Source organism: Tamandua tetradactyla, chromosome 4 (genome assembly GCF_023851605.1).
Source record: "Tamandua tetradactyla isolate mTamTet1 chromosome 4, mTamTet1.pri, whole genome shotgun sequence".
Lineage (NCBI taxonomy): Eukaryota > Metazoa > Chordata > Mammalia > Pilosa > Myrmecophagidae > Tamandua > Tamandua tetradactyla.
In genome coordinates this window covers 68142767-68168317 of record NC_135330.1, presented here as the reverse complement: position 1 = coordinate 68168317, position 25551 = coordinate 68142767, and the positions used below count along the sequence as shown (strand labels likewise).

General features: G+C 35.3%; 1 protein-coding gene and 1 pseudogene across 7 annotated transcripts in view; one reads left to right on the top strand and one right to left on the bottom strand.

The window, feature by feature from the left end:
- The window catches only part of SYT14 (synaptotagmin 14), a 297741-nt gene that overhangs the window by 168930 nt on the left and 103260 nt on the right, over nucleotides 1-25551 (bottom strand). For 3 of the 7 annotated variants that reach the window (XM_077157697.1, XM_077157698.1, XM_077157700.1), the window contains one exon: nucleotides 15699-15914. In XM_077157697.1, the coding sequence (XP_077013812.1) occupies nucleotides 15699-15914 (216 nt within the window). Of the gene's footprint in view, nucleotides 1-15698; nucleotides 15915-19070; nucleotides 20488-25551 lie in introns of those variants that run through there. The other 4 variants (XR_013174311.1, XM_077157695.1, XM_077157696.1 and 1 more) reach the window with 3 other exon arrangements.
- On the top strand, nucleotides 784-2091 carry LOC143679211 (eukaryotic translation initiation factor 3 subunit E pseudogene; annotated as a pseudogene).

The window sequence follows — 25551 nt, the reverse complement described above, 5'->3', positions numbered from 1 at the left end:
GAGCCATGGGAAGTAAGAAACTGAAATTCAAGTTGCCACATTTTCATGTGCAATGCCATGTGCACTGCCATGTGACAAAAGAACCAATGACCATGGGTAACTGTCTGCCCGCCCCAGAATGTCACAGTCTTTGGAAGGAAGCATTGATGATGCCATGATTTGGAATATTACCTGGCCTCAAAATTGTGAGCCATTAAATTCCCATTATCTAAGCTGCACCATTGCATGTTATTTGCTTGTACAGCCAAGGAAACTGAAACTGTAGGAGATTTCAATAAACAATTTTCAATAATATAAGGAACACCTAAACAAATGATCAAGAATGAAATAAAGAACATGAAAAATACCATATACCAACTAAACCTAACAGATAAATCTAAAACATTTCACCCACGAGCAGCAGAATACACATTTTTCTCATATGCCCGTAGATCATTCTCTAGGATATACCATATGTTAGGACACAAAACAAGTACCAATACATTTTTAAAAACTGAAATCATACACAAAATCTTCTCTAGCCATAATGGAATGAAAGTAGAAATTAATAAGAGGGAGAACTGGAAAATTAAAAAATATGTGGAAGCAAAACAATACACTACTAGAAAATCAATGGGTTGAAGAAGAAGCCACAAGAGAAATTAGGAAATACCTTGCAAAAAATTAAAATGAAAACACAATATAAAGAAATGTATGGGATGCAGCAAAGTCAGTGCTCAGAAGGAAATTTATACCTGTAAATTCTTATACTAAAAAAGAAGGAAGAATCTTTTCTTTGGCAAGATGATGAAGTACAAATTGACTACTCACATTGTGCACTTTTTGAATTGGCATCTAGTCTTTATGCTGCTTGAGTTTCTCTCCATAAAGGAGATATATAATGAAAAAGAATTACTAAAAGGGAAACTGGATCTTCTCAGTGATACCAAAATGGTAGACTTACTATAGATGCATACAAAAACCTTCATTCTGATGGTATTCCTCATGCTTTGAGAGAAAAAAGAACCACAACTGTTGCATAGCTGAAATGCTTCAGGCAGAAAAAGAACCAATCGTGAAGATGTTTGAAGATTCAGAAACTACAAGGTAAATGTGATCAAACCAGGGATGGTCGGGTGCTATGGACAAGCATGGGTTTATGCAGGACTATTTAGACACAATCTACAAGTACGCAAAATTCCAAAATGAATGTGGGAATTACTCAGAGGCAGCAGGGTATCTTTACGTTTTAGAGTGTTGGTTCCAGCAATGGTTAGAAATGCTTTGAGTTCACTCTGAGGAAAACTGGCCTCTGAAATCTTAATGCAGAACTGGGATACAACCATGGAAGATCTTACATACTTAAAAGAGATCACAGATAATAATTCTGTGAGTTATCCACTATCAGCAACAAACATGGCTCATTTACTGGTCTCTGTTTTCTTCAATCACCACAAAGGATGCGATAATACTATTAATCCCTTCCTTTACAAGCCACAGTATCTCAATGTAATACAATGTGTCCTCATATTCTCTGCTACTTGACTACAGCTGTCATAACAAAGATGCTTGAAAATGCCAGCAGGTGTTAAAAGACCTAGTCAAAGTTATTCAGCAGGAGTCTTACATGAATACAAATCCAAATACAGAGCTTTTGAATGTTTATGTTAACTTTGACTTTGATGGCGATCAGAAAAAGCTAAGAGATTGTGAATTAGTTCTTGTTTATGACTGTTTCTTGGTGGCTTGTCTTGAGGATTTCATTGAAAATGTTCGCCTCTTTACATTTGAGACTTTTTGTCGCATCCACCAAAGTATCATATTTACATGTTGACAGATAAATTTCACATCACTCCAGAAGAAGCTGAAAGGTGGATTATGAATTTGATTAGAAATGCAAGACTGGATGCCAAAATTGATTCTAAATTAGGTCATGTGATTACAGGTAACAATGCAGTCTCACCCGATCAACAAATGATTGAAAAGACCAAATGTCTTTCCTTCAGAAGCCAGGTGTTGGCAATGAATATTGAGAAGAAACTTAATCAGAATAGATCAGAGGCTCCTAACTGGGTAACCCAGGACAAAAAAAAGAAAAAGAAAAAGCTATAAAAGAACAATGAAATAATAAAGGACATAAAGTAACACAATGATGATAAATTTTGGAGAATTTCAATAAAATTGGCTTTCATTTAAAAAAAAAAGAAGGAAGATCTCAAATCAATAACCTAACCTCACACCTGGAGAAAAAGAAGAACACAGTAAACCCAACGTGAGCAAAAAGGAAGGAAATAATAAAGATTAGAGTGGAGATAAATGAAAAAGGGAATACAAACAATAAAGAAAATCAATAAAACCAAATGCTTATTTTTTGAGAAATATCAATAAAATTGACATACCTTTAGTTAAACAGAAAAAGAACCAAGGGAGAAGACACAAAAAGTTAAAATAAAAAATGATAGAGGAGCCTCTTACCTTTCTCACCTGTTTTTGCCAGAGTGCCCCCATGTCCTCTTCCATGTATTCTCAGCATGTTTTTTGCCTGCTTACTCTATGCTGTGCTGTGCCCCTGTCTTTGTCACAGCATGGCCAAAAAACTAGGAAGTCAAATCTGGCAACATATTTTGGCAAGCCAGCCAGGAAACACTTCTCTCTGACTGTATGGACTGTTAACACTACTTCACTCTAAGGTTTCTCTAAAAGTACACATGGTTAGCTATAAAGTCAGAACTTCATCTTCAACAAAAAAGTACTTTAAAAGAGAAACAAGTATATAAATTATGTTCTACCTGATAATTAACATAATGCTAGTAAATGTATAAAGGTAAAACAAACAATACTTCTGCTGCAGTTTGTCAAATATTTTTATTTCTGAAAGTAGCTTTGTTAACCAAAAAACAAAGACAGCAAAGTATGTGATTGTCAGCCAAAGTCCCCTGAGGAATGGGAGAAAAATATGGAACAATCAAACCTTATCATCAGGGTATCCTCTGATACTGTGTCAAATTTTAGGGACACCCAAGTCAATAGGCTATGCCCTTGATCTTGAGACTTACTCTTGTGAAGCTTACCTAGGTAGCAGAAAAGCTTAGCCTACCTACAGGTATGACTAAGAGTTACTTCTAGAGGACCTCTTTTGTTGCTCAGACATGGCCTCACTCTCACTAAGCCTAACTTTGCAAGTGAAATCATTGCCCTCCCCACTACATGGAACATGACATCCAGGGGTGAACGCCTCCTTGGCAATGTGGGAGATGATTCCCAGGGATGAATCCAGACCTGGCACTGTGGGATCAACAATTCCATCCTGACCAAAAGGGGGAAAAGAAGTGTGAATAAAAAAGTATCAGTGGAAGAGACAGTTCAAAGAGAGGCTACCCTGGAGGTTGATCTTACGGAAGCTTCAGGTAGAACTTGCTACCTATCATACCCTGCTAACCCCCAACCAGGACCATTCCAGCCAATCCTAAAGAACACTTAGGGCAATATATAAGATTCTACAAAGGTTCCATGCACTAGTGCAACTTTCCAGAAACCTACAACCTCCAGTTGGGTCTCTGGACCAGATAAGTCCTGAAACCTAGAGGCCCAGCCTCTCGAGAACATCAGCTCATTTCATCTCCCTACCATATTACTGACAGACCCCTGTAACATGAAAAAGTTAGAATGGCCATAGCCCAAATACTAAAAAGAGGGATAGAAAGATCAAAGATGATGGTGGAGTTATACAGAGAAGACAAGATTTAACAAATGAATATGATTGCTGAATCACTAAATTGATATCTCTTTTAATCTCCAGCATCTTAGAGCAGTTAGAAGTAAAAACCTAAAACTGTGGAATTATAACCCATGTCAAAGTCTGAAATACGTTCTACAACTAATTGTGGTGCTGTGCTTTGAAATTAATTGCTTTTTTGTATATATGTTATTTTTCACAAAAAAAGGAAAAAAAGTCAATTGTAGTGATAAAAAAATATTTAACACTTCTGGTCTTCTATATTCTGGAGCTAGCAGGAAAAATCTGAGATCATATGGTAGCCCATGACAAACTCTGGGATCTGTCTTGTAACTACTTGTTAAAAAATGCTTTGAAAACTATTGCTTTTTTATTTCTTTGCTTTGTATATATGTTATACCATACAACACGAAAGTTAAAAAAAAAAAGAGATATTCCCTAAGGACTTATAAAATCTAATTTGTTTTAACATACTATAATCTTACTCCCTTATTACTAATATTTTATTTGATTTCATATACACAGAGTCTACTGCTTATTACTGATAAATACAAACCTAATGCTATCTCTAAACGTTATTCCAAACCAAAGTACAGGAAAACGAGAAATTTCATTTGGTAAAAATCATTCTGGTTTATAAACATCGCTTTACTATTACTTCAGAGACATGAAATAGCTAGAAGAGGCTTTTTTCAAAGCTTCCATCTCATAGAAAAGAGTATTCCTTCAACAATGCTGGTAGGATTATTCTGTTTTTAAAGTTCATTCTGTCTGAATGGAAAAAGAAACTGAAATATGTCCTCTCTCAAAATGTACTAAATTTATAAATTTTAAAACATTAATTTGAAATGTAAGGGTCTGAAATAAATGAACTTACAATTAACTGCATCCAAAGCGTCTCATATATTTTTTACAGAAATCTAATTAATTGAGAAAAGCACTTAATTTGAATTAAGCACTGTTTTGTATAAACAGATTTTGGCTTAAAATAAGGTTTTGCAATACATTATGAAAATATTCTGTTTATTAATTTACACTGATGAAATTTACTTCTACATTTTTCAATGTATAAGAAACTTTCAGCTGAATGTGTGTAGCACTAAATACCTCTATTCTTTTTAAATCTAAACACATGAAAAATTATAAATGGTCTACTATAAAATATACTATTATTAAAGAGAATCACTTCCTGGAAAGTCCAAGGAAGGAAAATCTTTTATTCTTAGAAGAAAAAAGTCTGAGCAGCAAGATATCTTTAATATCAAAGCTGCTAGATCCTGAAAGAATAAATCTGTCACATTTGCTGGAATATGGACCCTGTTCAGTTTTGAAATTCAAATAAAAAATTCCTACAGTCTCAACTCATTAAACATTGTCTCAAACAAGGGAAGGTTTCCACAAAAGGACAGACACCAGCATTTTTTAAATGGGGAAACATATTAAGGTGAAATTTCTAACAGGTCTCAAAAGAATTATCTGAATTTATTACACAACTTCAGATAGTCAAACACAAGGGTCTGTACAGAACATTTCTGTATCAGTAAGCAACAGAAACCAACTAGAGCTACTTTTAGCCAAAGAAAACGAATGCATTAGAAAAATGCAAGGATATATTTATCACTAACTCCAATAAATGATTAAACAACTAGGCTTCAAAAAGGGCATGAATCAGGATTCCTCTAGGGATTCAAAAGCAGACGTTTTATATACCTTTCCTTTAGAACACTGGATCAAACAGCTATGACCAAAGTTGTAAGGGCCATGAAAGACAGACATAACTGCTCCAGGCCCAGGCCTAGAAATTAGAGTTTCCAGAGAATGGAGAACTGCTTTAAACTGAGAAGCCACTACAAAAGGACCATAACGTGTTGTGAGATTTAAATGCACACACACACATATTCCATGCCCATGTTATTGAAATTTATCTTGTCAAAATTATGCTAATCAAATCTCATAAAAAATCTGGAATAATCTGTGAGGCAGGTTTGACTGCAGTGTGGTATGTATCATAAATAAGCAACATAGAGTACCTGGTTTTAAATACTATCTGTATACTTATGATTCCCAAATTCATATTTCTAGCCTAGACCTCACATCTGAGTACTGATGCATACACTGACCCATCAACTTAATATTTCTAAGTGGTTATTCCAAGGAGTCTTAACATGTCCAAAAGATGGTTATTCCCTTCCTAGTCTTTCTCATCCCATCTTCACTGCTTAATCGGAATTTATCCGAGATTTCTCTTTTCATTATCCCGCACACTGAGGGTCTCAGTAAGCAACAGAAACCAACTAGAGCTACTTTTAGCCAAAGAAAATGAATGCATTAGCCCTCACACTGAGGGCTAAATCCAAACTGTGCTGATTCTAGTTCTAAAATAGGTCTCGTATCTTCCCATTTCTTTCCTCACTGCTACTACCATAGAAGAGACAACTACAATAGGGTACTTAGCTTATCATAACAATGTTCTTCTACTAACCCAACTTGCAATTTAAAAAATATATATATATAATCCCCTTCTCTCTAATGGGTAAACTAACTCTATACACAGTTAAGTTCACTTGTTTCATTGTGCTTTCAGTTTTTAGGGAATTTGCTTTTTAATTTAATTGTTTTATACTTATGTAAAGCAAGGCTTGTCAGAGAAGTTTAGCTTCCATCCCTGTCCCCTCTAACCCGTTCTGTTCCCTCTCTCACTCCCTCATAGTTATTTTTTTATGCTTTTGTTTTTCCTTCCATATATATATATATATATATATGAGCAATTCAAATGAATTCCCCCTTTCATATGTAAAAAGTAGTAGTACCTGAATTGTTCTGTACTAGCTTTGGCCACTTAACATGCGTTAGATATTTCTCAATAGCAGTACAAATATTATACATTCACGAGTTGCATATACTCAACCCTTCTCCCCCATCAAACACATTTCCTCTGGGAAAGTAACTTTGTAAATTATAGGGCTTCACCTATCTCATTAATAATCAATCCATAATCAGGGATCCATTCAGGCTGATATTCAGCTGTACAGCCCCAGTAGAACTTTGGCTTTCTCATTTGGACCCTGTTCTAGCCTTTCTTCAAGGTTGTTTGGTGTATAAGCAAGTAGTTTCCATACGTCCTGCCCCCTCAGTACCACAAAGACTCCAGAGCGTTGACTGATGCCTCCTGCCTGGCTTTCCCTAGGAGTTCTGGGTAGGAGCTGCCTTAATATCCACAGTCCTCTAGGACCTGTTCCCACAGACACCAGTGAAGGAGACAGCCATGGCACTAGCACCCCTAGTGCTCAGTGTCCATTTGGCCCACCCAGATTTTTGTTACCTACTCCTACCTACATTCCCCTCATGTGCCTTACCCGAATTGTAGCCCTGGCAGTAAAAGAACTAAGGAAAATAGAGGGGTGGGTGGTAATGGTGGTCACTGCAGGTACTTTGTAACTGGAGTGAGACAATGGAGGCCCAGCTATTTGGGGCTGGAGAGATGCCCCTGGGTAAGGAAACCCCTTTTTAATGATCTACTGAGTCTCACAAACTTACTGAATATACAGCAATAACAGCATAATAATATCAATTTTATTAATAAAATGAGAACAAATTCTTATCAGTTATTCCTTCAGTTACTGTTATAAACAACTATTAACTCACTTTTGTACTCTATTTTATTATCATTGTGCCCATTTGCCAGATAAGAAAACTTGAATATAGAGAGGAAGATGGCAGAGTCAGGATTTAAACTCAGCCAGTTCAATAACAGAGTCCAAGTGTTCACACCTCTTTCTTTCCCTTTCTCACTTGTCTATTCTGAAGGGTTACATTCAACTTTATTAAATATGACATTGCAATAAATTACTTTTGTGAGTTTTTTGGTAGAAAACTGTTTAATATAATTGTTGTTTAGTTAATCAGAAGCTGATATAGGATTGTATACCATGAAAAATTTCATTAATGTTGAGAAAAAGTTTCTAGTTTTTAAAACTAAAAGTCAACTAGTGACAACAGATTTAACAAAGAAAGAACTGGAAGAGTATGAGGCATTTTCCTATGTAAAATCGTGCTTCAGAAAAGCATATCATTTAGCTAGTAGCACCAGTATCAATCAAAAGATCACAACAATTTCTAAAAATAAATAATTTGGAAATTACTAGACTACTCTGATAAATAATCCTGCTGACAACTTATAACATTTGGTAATTACTTCTATAAAAGATAAACTTTAATTTACCTAGATAATAAAATGAACATACTGTTAAATTTCATGTCAAATGCTACTAAAGCCACATTAATAAACATCTCTCTGACTTGAGGGCTCTTTCATCTTAGGGCAGGCCCATAGTGCAGGTTTACAGGTTTCTCCTTCACCCTAAAGCAGTGAAGAGTCATCCAGAGTTGCTGTGTTGACAGCCACATTAGACAGAGCTGACACAGATGCCAACACTTGGAGAACAGAGACATGGATATTTAGAGATGCTTGGAGCCCAGGAGACATGGCCATGAGATGTTAAGCAAGCCAGAATCTGGAGAGAGCCAACGGAAACCAAGAGATGAAAGCCAGCCTCAGAGAAGCAAAGTGAGGAACCCCCACAAAAAAGAGGCTGAAAGCAATGGAGCCCAGGAGCAAGGGAACAGCAGATGCCAACTATGTGACTTCCAAGCTGAAAGAGGGGTTCCTGACCTATTGGCTTTCTTTGAATCAAGGTATCTCTTCCTAGATGCCTTAGTTTAGACACTTTCACTACCTTAGAACTGTAAACTTGTAACTTGTCAAAATTCCCTTTGTAAAATCCATCACATTTCTGGTATATTGCTTTCTGGCAGCTTGTAAACTACAATAGACTGTCTCATATTCTAGCGTCCAAGTAGATTTGCTTCCCTCATTACCAATAATTTCCTATGAGATCTACCTTTTTTTGGTAAGACTGAACTTACAGGGAGTACAGATACCCTTGTCAGCTGAAACCTCCCTCTGCCACCCTGTTATATCTAACTAGTCATCAGTAAGCACAAGGTAATAACATTATTGTCAGTCCATTTGTACATGATCAGTATATGTAATACTTTCCAAACATATCTAAGACTGACCACTTTTAGGTTTTGTTAACAGAAACCTGGGATCTGTCAGGTTCCAGTAACTGACAGATTTTTGTGAGCACCATTTCTTCACTTACTAGACATACCTGAACCCCTAACAATGGACACAGCCCACATTCAATTTATATTGCATCTCATCTATTCACTTGGCTACTAAATAAGTCTTTTTAAAAGCATTTACCTGTTTCCTATTTACTCACTTATAACTTCATTTTTGCCATTAATGAGTTGTGTGAACTTGAGTGTCACACAATGTGGGTGTCAGTTTTATAATCAATAAATTAAGGATATCCATAATGTTTATCATCTAATTTCTATCATTCTAGCTACCTGCTGCCAGGTAAGTATTTCAGACAAAAAACTGTGAAGGCTCTATATAGACTGACCATGAAAAAACACAGCAATTCCACCAAATTATTTTAAGATTGGAACATTTAGGGCGACTCCATATAGTTGTGTAGTTTGTGCAGTGTAAAAAATTACTGAAGGGGGTACTGAAATAAGGCTGTATTGGGCTTAGCAAGTCTTGCACCTGAAGGAAGTGATGGAGGCCTTTTTCTTCTTACACAGGTGTTATCTGTACCTGTGACTTGTATTCTAATGGTGTAGCCTTTACTTAAAGATGGTACTTTTTTCTAATTTGTACTTTTATCTAAAATGCACAAAGACATCCCCCATCTTATAGGCTAGAGGAGGCCTGCAAAAATAGTACTATTAAAGAATTCTACATTATTGGGAGCAGTTGATCATCATCATATAAAAAGATCTCCAAAAACATCCAAGAAGTAGTAAAGGTCTTCAAAATCAATTGTCTTTCAAATTGACCATATTAAAAAATATATATACAAAAAAGAATTCCTCAAAGAGCAAAGAACCTGAAATCAAAGAAAAAGTTTACCAATATCCTAAATAGATAAATCATGGAATATAGCTAACCTTCACTACTCTCAGTCACTAAATGGTTTGTATAAAAGGCATCTGGAAAATACAGAACTTTTTGTACTTACCTTTTTCACAAAGAAATTGTAGAAACTAATAAAAGTCTTTATAAAGCAGTTAAAATGTACTTAAGCTAATATAAAAATAAATGCCTCTAAAACAATAAATTATTTTGATAGTAACATTTAAATAAAAGGAATAAAGAAATATGCTTATTACTAATTTTAAAATAACAAAAAAATTAATAGCATCAAATTTCTGATGTAGCCATATGGTAGAGAAAATAATATATGGGCTATATAGCCTAAGACAGAGTGATGCTGGAAATTATTCTTTAATAGCACTTTAACTCACCAATAAAATAAAAGGTGTTTTCAATAATATAGCTATACTGCAATATATAACTATAGCATGGTAATCTCTATGGTAACTAAGAATGAAAAGTCATAAATGAAAGACAGTCTAATAATGTTACACTAAATTTGTTTTTTATATAAAATTCTCTTTAGTAAGCCTCTCCTATCTAATATAAAAATAGAAAGTATTAATTGGTATGAGTGGAATTTCAGAAGTTGTTCTATCCACCAATTTAAATGAGACAGCCACAACCTGTTAACTGGCTCTGAAATCCTTTTAAAGTAAGAGAGGATTATTAGAAAATGCCCATAATTTTAAAAGCTACATAGTAAAAATAACTTAAAATTGTGAACAAAAGGAATTTAATAAATTAGATTAATGTTTATTTTTCCTAGAAAATTTTCTTGTAGATAACAACTCTTTCTGTAGTTCAAAAGAAATGGAAGATTAATATGGCCATATAGAAGAGAAACGTGATCAACAAATATACCATCACATTTTCTTAATTTTCTAGACTATCTGTATCACAAATTCAGATTTATAATATATAAACTCTTCTAATGGGCTAGTGGAAGGAGATGATCATGTGTAAAATAGAGTTGGGGAGGGTGGTAAGTAGTAGTGAGGACCTAGGAGAAGTTAAATAATGTTAATTTTGCAGTGAACTTGGTAAATACAGTTTTTATAACTTTTTATGTGACACTTAGGCTAAAAGGTACTTAACTGATCTAAAATTTCTTTTTATTTCTATAATATGGGGATAATCTTACCTAACATAATGAGTTGCAGCAAGGAGTAAATGTAATAATGTGCATATGGAAATTATACTTCAACAAAAGCTCATTTTTAAAAAAATGTAATAAACTGTACAAAAACTAACAGTGTCAGGCACACAATAGAAGCTCATTAGATGGTAGTTCTTACTCTTGGTCACAAAGTTCTTCTGCCTGATCTCTACTAATCACTATCCAGACATTTCCTAATCTCTCTTTACTCCCACAGATTTATTTTCAATATTGGCTATTGCAAAGCTGCTCTACTTGGAATTAATCGGATCGATGAGAAATGGACAAAAGGTTCCTTATCAGCACCAATGAGGTAACAGCATGTCATGTAAAATGGATACTTAAAAATATTCTTCCTTCTACCTTGAAACTCGGTTTAGTTATTTCAGTCCACATTAGTCAAGTTTGACCTTTATAAACTTGTAGGGTGGAGCATGCAGAATAAATGTTCTAAAGGGCCAGAGCATTTAGTAAGTATAACCCAATCTACTCATCTCTTTACTTGTACCTACGGAAAATAAGACAAATCTTACTAAAAGAACTGCACCCAGTAGTCCCCCTTAAGTGAACAGCCATAAAATGAGCAGTGTTTCTAGAGGGAAGTCAAATACACTGAGGTGCAACCACCTGGTGAAGTCTCAGATGTGTATTACAGGCAAATCCTCCTCATTCCCAAATATATGCTACCAGTTTACCATTGGTAGGTGTGAGAAAGAAGGTGAATACTTGAGTTACAAACTCCTTTAATTACTTGTCCTTCTTGACTCTGAAAGTTGATAAGGAGATAAAGGCAGTAGGAAAATGTAAGCAGCAAATGTACATATTTTTTTTTAACCATCTACTCTCTTTAAAGTTCATCTTTTTCCTTATTACTCTACTCTACTAAAACTTTAATTGAAAGTCACTCATCAACTTCTATTGGACAAATGTAAAGAGCCCTGTTTGAATTCTCATTCTCCCCAATCTGTGGTATTTACACTATGCACCCCCTTCCTTCTTAAAACTCTCCTCCTTCCATGGCTGATAAAACACAACAGTTTTCCAATTTTCCTCTTTATCTCTTTTACTCTTTCTTCTCTTTCAGTGACACAATTAATCTTCCTACTAATGAAAGAAAATGACTGTCTCATCTTTTCTCTCCACACATTCTACCTTATCAATGTAATCTAGTCCTAGAGTTTCTATCCTCTACGCAAATGATCTGAAACCCTCTCTCCTTAACTTGAGCCATGTTTACAAGCTCTGCAGTCATCTGAACTGCTTAAATATCTGGACACATCACATATATAAACCGACTCATTATCTCTCTTACTCTCCCCCAACTACCAAAAAAAAATATTCTCTTCGGATTTCCTACTTATATTAATGACTCCATCACTTTCCTAGTCATACATGAAAATCAGTGTCATCTTTGATGCTTCCTTCCTTTATTGTAATGTTCGAAATAAACTTAGTTCTTAAATACAGCAAATTCTACCTCCAAAATGTCTTTCCTATCCTCCCATATTCCTGTTGCCACTACTGTAATTCAGGTTTTTATTAATTCCCTTCACATGAAGCCTCATATGAAGATGGCTCTTTGTTGAAAAACCTTCAGTGAGTTCTCACTGACCAACAAATTAAATTTGAACTTCTTAGGAAGGTATTCCAGGCTTTAGACCATATCTCTCCAATTTTATCTCTATTTACCCACATACATGAAAACCTATGTTGCAACCAAGTAGATTTCTCTGTTTTTGAAATAATTCCTGTAATTTACCAATTTGTACTTTGGTGCTTATGAAGTCACTTCTCTCAGAAATAACTGTACTTGTTATTTTCATCTACTTTCTGATCATTCTTCCAAGTTGAATCCAAATGTCATTTTCTCTCTCAAGATCTCTCATACTCTTCCCATAAATGGTATTCACTCCCTTCCCTAAAACTTTTTGGCATTTTATATACACTTCTGCCTCTTAGCCACAGGCAAATGTTAAAAAATTAGTATGACTTAAAATTAAAAATTGCTTTCCCCTAAGATTCTGAGCTCTAATCAAATTCTCCAATCCTTCTCCCACTCCACTAGATGTATTTTGGACTCATAGTGCTCTCTACTGCTGTTGTCTGAAACTATCTTTTAGACCCCTACCAACTCCAAATCCTAATAACGGTATTTTAATTACAAGAATATCCATCTCTCCCTGGATATTCCAATTCCTTCAAACTCATCATGACCCAAACCAAATGATCTTCAACCATCAACATAATTCTGTAATGCTCTCTGAAATAACTAAAAATCTTGACTCTTCTCTCACTACACATAGTCCATCCCTAAATCTACATATTCTTCATCCCCAATTCCATATTTAATGAGGATCTCACAACTATTTATCTAACCCGTCTTCTCTGTCTCCAGCATACCCTACCTCCAGTTCATATTCATAATAGTTAAAAACACTGATCTGAAGTTGCTACACTTCCCTGTTTAAAATCTTCAAGGGCTCTGCATTTCCTATAAGAATGTATCAAACTCCTGGACATAGCATTCAGTCTCATTATCTGCTCCTTCTTCATACACAGATCCTAAATGTGAGACACTGAAATCACTCTCTTTTGCTTTCATGATTTCATACCATCACCATTCCATGCTTATTGAAATAGTTCTTATTCTGGCCCAGTTCAAATTTCACTTATTCTATGAAGCCTCCATTCCACTCCCCCCACATCCCTACCTCCTTTTAAGTCTGAATCACTTTCTCCTCTGTATTTCTACAGGTCTTTGTTCATGTAACTAAGACACCTTTTATCATTATCACATTGTATTACACATATACTCACTGTTCTTCCTCCCTGAGACTGTGGGTTCTGTGAGAGAAACAATAAATTTTAGTCATCTTTGTATCCACAGTACCTAGGCTAGCTGCTATACTAAGTTTTCCACAAATGTTTATGAAATAAATAAATCTAATTTTGGAATTTCTAAAATTAATCTGTACTACATTGTATTGAATTAAGGTAAAAAATAAACTAAAAAAATAATTTAAGGTACAAGATGGGTCCTAAATATAAATATTTGGGTAAAATGAGATGAGACGATGATTCTAGAATACTTGAACAAGTTTCAATGGTTAGGGCAAGGGCTGAAGAGCCAATGAAGTTACCCTTCCCTTCTCACTGCTGATAATCTTCCCATAGGCTACAGAGCCATGTTTGAATGACAGAACTACTTGAACAGTAATCAAGACAGGAGAACGGTGCAGGGTTGAAGTGGAAAAAGGAGGTGGTAGGAAAATAAAATCTTAAACTGCAGCTACAGAAAGAGAAGTATCTAGGGCACAGATTACAAACTCAGGGGTGCTCATGACTGGAAATTATCCTCACCATTGCTGTTGTTGTGATCCTCACCAATTACTACCATTTACTGACCACCTACCTATTTGATGCCAGACAAAACTGTACCACATGTATCACTTAATGCTCCTGATAACCCTATAAAGTAAGTATTATCATATTTTAGACAAAACAGGTGATATTTTAAGTGACAGAGTCAGAATGTAGACAAGTATAAAGCTTAAGAACTCATTCCTTTTCTATTGTACTATTCACATGCAGGGATGTTTTACTGTTGGGGACTGGTTTTACTACTTTGCATTATTTATTTATCTTTGTAAGCGCGTGTCTTATTTTCCTAGTTCTGTAAAGTATATGTGAAAGTAAAGGCCACGTCTAATTGTCTTTATTTCTTCCTAGCATTTCATACTGAACCTAATATATGGTAGTCATATGGTATTTAATTAATTTATTATTATAACTGTACACTAATAAAAACAAAAAAAAGGTACACCAATCTTTAGTTAGCATATAACCAAATATAAAAATGGATGATTAGGCCTCTATGGCAACTATATATTTACTGGGGTAAGACCATAAGTCATTGATAGTAGTGGGTCCTAAAACAATCCACAGCTACAATATCAAGGATAGTGTGTGTTTTTGTATAACAATAAAAATGATACCTAGGATATAATGCTCTTTTCTTCATATTCAGGCATTAAGATAATAATAACTTTAAGTAGTTGTACATTGTATATCAATCACGTGAACAAGTTACTTAAATATGGAAATAAACATGCTTTACTTAATGTCAAAACTTATTTTTATTTCTTACAGAAAGCTGTAAAAACATGTAACAGTGGACTTGCAGATTCTACTTAGGTTGAGTTCTAAAGTCAATTTTAGCACATAAGGCAAAAATCAATTAAAGACAAAATAATCCTTGAAAATGCCTTTAAAGGACAGTACCATACAGTATCAGCTCTCAATAAATCCATCTCTGTCAGTCTTTCCTGGTGCATGGAACAGATCACTGTTTCTTCTGCTGTATGCCACTTGAAGTCTGTGGCTGTGTTTTAAGGGCCATATTGAATGAAAAAGCATATACTTACACGCTGGAATCATATTCAACCCTGTGAGATACTTAAGACTATATGAGTTCCTAAAACTGATACACAGGAACTGATTTCATCTGATAGAACAACAGATTCAGGTCTTCCATCTCATGCTTGCTAGGGCACACACTTATTAAGGAATGAGGGCTTGAATTAGCACTGTATTTAAATTACCTGGTGTTTTGGTTAGGAGGAGGTTTGTTTCATTTTTATTTTTGACTTGAGTCCATAGTTTGAATTTAAGTAAGTTAAATTTCCAGAAGCATGACTCTATTGTAAGTGTTCTCTCTTATCTGTCGTGTAAACAGATGTCTGGAATTTTAGGTACAAATAATCTATTTTCCAACAGTATAATTTCTGATTAAAAAATAAAATAACTTATCTTACCTTCATCGATTGATGCTTCACTACTGTATCCATCATACTCTGCAGACAGAGGACTGTACTTTTGTCTTGTCTCCCAAGTATAGTTCTTTTGTCTAGAATCTGCCAATGGTAGTCTGGAATTGTGTGTTCTAGATAAAGCCTCATGATATTTACCCAGTGCTTCATCTTCACTTTCAGAGGATGAACCATGTTCATTTTTGTCCATGTATGAATTATCTATTTGGAACGACAGGAAGAGCAAATGATATTTACAACACAATAAAGTATGACAAAGTTGCTAAAGTTACAAATGCATATACATACAGATACAAACATATAAACATATAAGCACACAACCTGATTTTGCTGCTTTAGAAAGATACAATTTTTTTCATTTAAAAAGTTCAAGCATTAGATTTTATGTTTTAACAGAAACAGATGGATTTTTTATATCCTAAGTAAATAAATAATGTTAGTCGCAGGAGTTTTACAACCATATGACTGACATATAAAGAAAATTACAGTGCACAGTTATAGTATACAATTTTAAAAAATGAAAGTAGATTGTTTGGCCCATACTGCAAAAAATATGCATTTCACACCAGCACTCAGTGTCTATTTGTCTCTTTAATACCTTAAGATTAAATTGAAAACATTAGGGAAATCCAGAAGTTAGTCAAGACATATATACCACTGGTGGAATTATAACTGGCACAACTCTTTTAGAGAGCATTTTGGCAATATATTAAACTTTTAAATCTGCCCAGTATTTGTCCCATTTCTAGGACTTTATTAATCCTATTCTAAGAATTCAGCCCAAGAAAATAATTAACAGGTGAGCAAAGATATATGTTTGAAATAATTCATTACAGCATTGTTCTTAATAGCAAAAGAAAAAGGAAAAGAGAAATATCCTAAATGTCCATCAGTGGACTTTGGTTAAATAAATTATATTATCTATGCAATGACATACTATGCAGTGATTAAAAATGAGGAGGTGAACTTACAAGTACTGATAAGGAAAGAATAATTACAACATCATGGTAAGAGAAAAGAGGTTACAAAATAGGAGGAAATTCATAATCCTATTAAAAATAATATATATGTATGCACACATATATTCATAAAGTATATGTTTATAGGTACCTACAAAAATATCTGGAAGTATATAAACCTAACTGTTAACACTCATTACTTATGAAAGGTGGGATTACTAGAAAATCTTTACTTAAATTTATATCTAAATTTCAAATAAAATTTTCAAGACATATGGATTTTTATTATTTTTTAAAACACTAGTAATTATGATTTTTAAAAACGTTTATGGAGTTTGAAACTATACCACATTGAGAGTCATTTAAACCATGAAGCAACCTGCTTACAATTATAAAAGTGAAGTTAATCAAACCATGCTTCTCTTTATACTCAGTTGAGATCATGTGTACTACAGAAATCAAGGTTTGAAGTTTGGGTGGGGAGGCATCGAATAAATAATTTAAAAATATGGGACAGAATTTGAATGTTTAGCATTAGAAGTAAGGAAGCTTAAATACCATCCAGTCTAAGTCCCACTTCTGTGGTTCAGTAAAATAAAGCCTTGAAAGGGTAAAACTATGATCAATATAATATTTTGCACTGCCCATTATATAGCCCCTGCCCATATGTGGCTATATAAATTCAAACTAATAAAAATTAAGTACTTATAATCCAGTTCCTCAGGGGTACCAGTCATATTTCAAGTGTTCAACAGCCACATGTGGCTGTGGCTAATCGTTACTATACATAACAATGCAGATATACAGAACTTTTCATCACTGCAGCAAAGTTCTACTGGACAGCACTAAGATGATGGCAGAGTCATTTGGAAAACCTAGGCCTTCTAATTCCCAGTTCAGAGTTTTTAGCATTTTCTGGGATACCATGCTGGAGGACATTTTAAGAAAGAAAAAGTTCTGTTCCTTTTGGGGAGATTAACTAGAAATTCTATAGCCAAACTTCACCTACTACAAAATTTTGCCTAGAGGAGTCCAGCAATCAAAAAGTAAAGAATGAAACTTTTCCTCCTCTTTCAATATCTTATAATCCCTATATCAGAAGCCAGTATACCAACATCATTAATACTAAAATTCAGAGAAATAAAGAACTATTTTACAGGTCATACAACTTTCAAAACAATTTTTGGAACGTAGCACATTTGGCACTGTTTATATTATGGAATATTTGAAAGATATTTTGTTTCTTTAGGTACCAGCATGCTTCTTTTCTTTGGGGAGCGGGGGTACATGATCCGGGAATTGAACCTGGGTCTCCCACATGGAAGGTGAGAATTCTAACAATGAACCACCCCAGCATGCTTCTTCATGAAAGCAAATAAAAACAAAACTAAAAATCTTATACTGCTATTTGTATTTAATACTTGTGTCTATGGATAAGCTATTCTGAAAAGAATATGTAAACTATTCTACTTTGCTTTATTTCTTTTTGCTACTTCAAAAAATAAGGCTACCAAAACTAAATCTTTTTTATTTTTTACTTACTTTTTTCTTTTACTTACTTTTACTACTACTCAATTTTTTTGTTAATCTGATTTTACAGAAAATTTTCACTTGTATATTTTATTAAAAAATCGAGTGTATTTCTGCCTTTTGATCATATTAGCAATAAATGGAAATTAAGGAATTATCAGAAATAACTACTAGCAGTCTGAAGCAATACTGTAATCAAAATCAAATAACTGTCAGCTAAGTGTTTTGAAATTTATGACAAATACTGTGGTTGATTACTATAAATGCTTAGTTGAAATCTTTAATTCTACCAAAAAAAACTCAATATACTCATTGTAAACATAAAACAGTCCTATAAAATCTTACTGTATGGCTAAATGAATAAAAATTTATATCTTGATGTATGTTAATAAAGTAAGATTTACTGCTAGCAAGGAAAAATATAAAATATTGATATGGATTACTAATAGTAATAAATCTGAAGGGTAACATTGTATAAAAGGCTAGGGATTATTTATTAAACTATAAAATTTTAAAACACATCTATAGCATGCCAGATACACACCAGCTAAAATATGCACGTTACTTAAGAAAACCATGGAATTTGGGTTGTAAAATTAGGGCCACTGAATAATTGATCAAATACTTCAGGGACTACAGGGGCAATACTTTTCTTGATATGCAAATAACATGAGTGCTCTTAAAAAGAGTGTGAGAGGGAAAAAACTGAATACCTTCAGAAATATCTCTCAGTAAGAAGATTCAATAAAGTCTTGAATTAGAAATAAAGACATGCATAGGAAAGTTGAGAGATTTGGAAGAAGTTTCCCTAATCTAAAAGAAAAAAAGAGAAAATATAATCACTCAAACCAACCTTAAGAGACCTCACCTTTTTCTGATAATATTTTAGAATATTTTTCATCTTTATTTTTTCCTGTTCCTTTCTTAGCATATATCACTTCATTTTTCTTTGTTTTTATATCTCCTTTCATTTTGTAGTATTCTGTTGAATTTATTTGTTCTTTGGTGTTTTCATGCAACCTATCTTTGGAAATAGTTGATGATGCCAAATGTATGTCTTCCTCCATAATAGATTTTTCTATCATATGTCTACTGCTTGCCAAAATATTTTTTGAAGAACATGTATTTCCTGAACTTACATTTTCTTTGAATCCTTTACTTTTTGCATGCTTTTCAGCTTTCTTTAAATTATCAGAATCACCTAAATCACTAAGATGTTTATTTTTATTGAAATGCCCCATTTTCTCTCGATCTCTTCCCCAAAAAACATGTTGAGGTTTAGCATTTTCTTCTATTTTATGATAATCTGTAGCAACATATTTCTTTCGCCTAAATAGAATGTTTATTCCACTGGTATTCTTTTGGCTTCTTTTCATTTCTAAACATTTTACCTCCTTTAAATCATTCTTACCATTATCAGAGATTCCTGATCCATTTTTTTTACATCTGTCAGTACTTTCAAGTTCTTCACAAGCAGATTCAGCCCACATATTCTGATTGAGAACTGACGTACCACCATCACTCATGTGGCCTTTAAAAGAATCACCAGCATTACCAGTTTCTTGATATTTTGATAGAGTCTGTTGTTTATCATTAATTTGTTTAAATACTCTTTTTTCATGCATATTTTGATCTTGCTTTTGTGAAACTGTAGCATTATGACAATTTATGTGCTTTGTTCTGTGCTCTAAATTAGACTGTGTTTTTTGACAATTAGCGTTTTTGGAGACTTCTGGCAATGTGACATTTTCTTGTTTAGAGGTATCTATCATGTCTGCTGCAGAGCTTTCCTCTTCTGGGTGAAAGCCATTTATCATACTTGTTACCTGTGCAGCAACTGAGTCAGTTAAAGCATAGCTGACCTCCCCAACAGCTGTGGTCAAGTCTTCTACAGCACTACTGATTGTGTCCACGAGCGAAGACATTGAAGGCAGATTCTGCTGAAAATTTCTGAAAAATGTCATTTTCTAATTCTTCATTTCTAAAAGGTTGAATAATGGAATTTTCTCTTCTCAATTAAAATATCACACTTTGGATCTTGAATTAGCACTTACTTAAATGTTGCTACTCATCAGCTCAATATTAGTATTTCACATAGCAGCTTTTAATCTTTTTGTAAATATATTATGCAGTGGAAGAAATATGCTGTTGTAAAGACTCTTCCGGAAAAAAAAAAATGGAACCACCTGGTTTAAATGTAATGACAGTTTTTTCACTCCACAGCTATCATAATAGCAGCAAGAATATATTTTTCCCTCAAATACTATTGCTTTTTAAATTTATACCTGCAAAGAAGAAGTATAAAAAGGATTTTTATTATGTATTTATAGTTTATGTCTTAATATCTATGTTGGGGAATTACTATATTTTATTAACAAACTACCAATATCATTTCAAACTGAAGAAAAACATTAAGAGGAAAAGATTATTCTTTTTAGAGGAAACAAAGGGGAATAGATACCTAAATTTTGCAAAGACTTTGGATTAGGGGAGGGCTGAGGAAAAACATTTGCTGAATGCCTGTTACATGGAAGGCGCTGTGATTCACAAACTTATCTTACCCGGAGCAGAGTTCTGGGAAGATAGCGGTTAGGTCGAGTTCACTCCTGCTCCAAGGACCAGCTAGAGAAGTGACAGAAAAATGACTGGGAAGCGATACCAGGGTGTAAGAGACTTGGGAGGGTTTTCTACACCACATAGAGAGGCCATGTTTGCAAAACCTGAAGAACTGAGGTGCTGTTAATGGGAGACATCCAGCTAGTGCAAACAGCCTGGCTCGCACTCCCCAGATGGAGGCCTGGAGCCCTCAGGAATGCAGGGACAGGGAGACCAGAACTAGGGAGTAAGCCATTCCTTGGATCTGCTGCACTCAGGCCTGCTGATCCTGCTCTGTGACCAGCAACTTCCCCAATATCCCACACACCTGAAACCTGTCATCTGCCCCCCGACCGTGCTTGGGGCACCCCCACTCTGAATCCCTGCCCCACACATTCACACATTCCTGTCCCATCCAGATCCATCATCTCCTACATGGCACACAGTCTCACTTCACTCCTCCAGAGACCCGTGCAGCCTCACCCAGCCCCTCGCCCTCCTCCTGCCCCCCACCTCCTGCAGGCAGTCATCTGTGCATCCAGGCTGCAGGAGCTCACTTTCAGATCCAGGCCACACAGGCCCCCAGCCCATACAGTCACCAAATCCCGTCCCACACCTCCTGAGCTCTGCACACATGTACATCAGTATCCAGTATCCTCAGACCAGAGCACACCAGAGGCCCGACCCCACACCAGCACACGTGCACAGCTACATCTTCCCCACTGGTCACCCATGCAACTGTGCACTGACCTCTTGATACCTGCACTCCACACCCCCTGTTCCGTGCATGTACACACCCTTGCCACCCCACCCCCCAGCACAAGTGCCCTGCTCCCACACCTGGCAGATGCTCAGGTGTGCATCTGTGCCACATATCCCTGCCCTGCAAATGTGTGCACCCCTACCCCCACCACCCGTAGATGCACCAGGACAACCAAGTGAGGGCCCTCCCCACCTGACATCACCACCCACTGACCACCTCCTGGCAAACCCCACGACTTATGCCCCACCCTTACACACTCGCACATCTACATCCTAGCCCCCTTGGACCCTCCCCCCTGTGCAAGGACACAACCGTGCCATGCCCTCCCTGTGCCCAAATCTCTGTACTCCATACCCCACACCCTGATACCCCCTCCCCACACTCCATGTGCCCACCCACATCCTGCTTGCGCACCAGCCCCTGTGCATCTGCACAACACACTCCATCTGCCTCCCACCATGCCCTACTTCTGTGTCCCCCATGCCACAACCCCCTATTTTGCTCCAAAGCTTGTTTGAGCGACACCCCGACCTACAGCTCGGGCACTGTACCTCCACAACCCCACACCCCACACCCCATACTCACAGGAACCAGTGTTGATTCCCTGACCCATGCCTATACTTGTGCTGCAATTTGTCACTGCACGTTGCCCCTTGTCCCATGCTCTACATCTTGCGCCACAACTGTCGGCAAATACAAAGCTTTAGACTACTGGAGGAAATCAACTTCCAAAGTAACCCTAGCAAGATATATACATACTGCAAAGACAACAGAAGATCAATAAGCTATGAAGATGTAGACAGATATAATCCAGCCTAATGTATAAATTAAAACACTGGAGGAGACACAGATTTTGGAACAATCAATCTACAATGTTCATATAACACTACAAAATAAAATCAATGGGCTGGCCAAAGATATAAAGGAGATCAAGAAGACACAGCAAGAACATAAAGAGGACTTTGAAAGAATAAATAGAAAAACTGTAGATATCACAGAGATTAAAGATGGTGGAGACAAAATAAAAATTATACTAGAGACACACAACAGAAGATTTGAAGAGGCAGAAGAAAGAATAAGTGAGCTAGAGGATAGGACACATGATTTTGAAGACACAAAAGAGCAAATAGCAAAAAAGACGGAAAAATTTGGGTTGTATCTCAGAGAAATGATGGACAAACAAAGTGCACAAATATAAGAATCATTGGTGTTACAGAAGGAGAAGAGAAGAGTAAAGGGCTAGGATGATTAGTTGATAATATAATGGGGGAAAACTTCCCAACCCTCATTAAAGATATAAATACGCAAATCAAAGAAGCCCAACAAACTCCAAATAGAATAAATCCAAACAGACCTACCTCAAGACACATACTAATCAGTCTGTCAAACGTTGAAGAGAAGGAGAAAATTTTGAAAGTGGCAAGAGAAAAACAATCTATTACATACAAGGGAAACCACTTAAGACTGAGTTTGGACTACTCAAATGGCACTTCGGAGGTAAGACGGCAGTGGTATGATACATTTAAGATTCTGAAAGAGAAAAACTTCCAGCCAAGAATTCTGTACCCAGCCAAACTGTCCTTCAAAAGTGAAGGAGAGATTAAACATTTGCAGACAAATAAATGCTGAGAGACTTTATCAATAAGAGACCAGCCCTATAAGAAATACTAAAGGGAGTTCTTTCAGCTGATAAAAACAAACAAACAAACAAACAAAAAAAAACAGGAGAGGGAGGTCTGGAGGAGGGCACAGAATTGAAGAGTGCCAGTACAGGTGACTTAAAAAATAAAAAGAGAAATCTGGAAAAGACTATACAGATTTGACAAATAAAAATCCAAAGGATAAGATGGTAGATTCAAGAAATGTCTTTACAGTAATCACTTTGAATGTTAACAGACTAAACTTACCAATTAAAGATACAGATTGGCAGAGCGGATTAAGAAATATAACCCAGCTATATGATGCTTGCAAGAGACTCATCTTAGACACAAGGATACAAATAGATTGAGAGTGAAAGGATGGAAAAAGATGTTCCACACAACCTATAACAAAAGAAAGCAAGAGCAGCTATACTAATATTGGACAAAATAGACTTTAAATGTAAAGATATCATAAGAGACAAAGAAGGACACTATTTATTAATAAAAGGGAAAATTCATCAGGAAGAAATATGAATCATAAATATTATGCTCCCAAACAAGAGGCTCAAAAGTACATGAGACAAACGTTAGTAAAACTGAAGAAGAGACAGATATTTCAACAATAATAGTAAAGTCTTCAAAACACCACTCTTCTCTATAGATAGAACAATGAGACAGAGGATCAACAAGGAAATAGGAAACTAAAACAATGTGATAAATGAATTAGACCTAACAGACATATCTAGGTCATCATACCCCAAAACACCAGGATATACATTCTCTAGTGCTCATGGAATGTTCCCCAGGATAAATTATATGCTGGAGGACAAAACAGGTCTTTATAAACTTAAAAACATTGAAACTATTAAAAGCACTTTCTCTGATCACATTGGAATGAAATCAATAACCACTGAAGAATGGGAACTTTCACAAATATATGGAGGTGAAATAACACACTTCTTTGACTGATGGGTCAAAGAAGAAATTGCTAGAGAAATCAGTAGCTATCTAGAGATGAATGACAATGAGAAACATATCAGAATTTGTAGGATGAAGCACAGGCTGTGTTGAGAGGGAAATTTATTGCCAACATGCCTATATTAAAAAAGAAGAGCAAAAATTGATGACTTAGCTGCTCGCCTAGAGGAATTTGAGAAAGAATAGCAAACTAACCCCAAAGCAAACAGAAGAAGAGAAATGACAACAATAAAAGCAGAGCTAAATGAATGGGAGAACAAAAGAACAATAGAAAGAAAAAAAAAGTTGGTTCTTTGAGAAAATCAATAAAATCGATGGACAACTAGCAAGGTTGACAAGAAAAAAAGATAGAGGACGCAAATAAACAAAATCAGAAAGGGGGGGGGGGTCATTACGAAAGACCATGAAGAAATAAAAAAAAAAATTGTAAGAGGATATTATGAATAATTATATGCCAACAAACTAGACAACTTAGATGAAATGGACAAATTCCCAGAAACACAGAAACAGGCAACAGTGACTCAAGAAAAAAATAGAAGATTTCAACAAACCAATCACAAGTAAAGAAATTCAGTCATCAAAAATCTTCCTACAAAGAAAAGCCCAAGGACAGATGGCTTCACAGGGGAATTTTTATCAAACATTCCAAAAAGAACCAACCCCAATCCTGCTCAAACTTTTCAAAAAAATTGAGGAAAAAGGAACACTACCTAACTCATTTTATGAAACTATCATCACTTTAATACCAAAATCAGGTAAAGATGCTATAAGAAAGAAAAAGTACAGGCCAATCTCCATTAATGTAATATAGCACATTAACGAATTGAAAGGGACAAAGCACATGATCATCTCGATTGATGCTGAAAAAGCATTCGACAAAATTCAACATCCTTTTTTGAAAAAAACACTTCAAAAGGTAGGAATAAAAGGAAATATCCTCAATATGATAAAGGGCACATATGAAAAACCCATAACCAGCATTGTACTCAATGGTGAGAGACTGAAAGCTTTCTACATTCCTCATTCAGGAATGAGAAAAGGATGCAATCTATTATTCAACAGTGTGCTAAAAATTCTAACTAGAATAATCAGGGAAAAAAAAAAAAAAAAAAAAGAAAAAAGAAAGAAATACAAGGCATCCAAATCAGAAAGGAAAAAGTATAACTTTCATTATTTACAGATGACATGATACTATACTTGGAAAACCCCCCTAGGAAATCTACAAAAAAGTTACTTGAGCTAATTAAAAAAATTCAATAAGGTGGCAGGATATAAAATCAATATGCAAAATCAGTAATGTTTCTATACTCAAGCAATGACCTCAGGAGTCAATTAAGGAAAAAATCCATTCAAAATAGCAACTAAAAGAACCA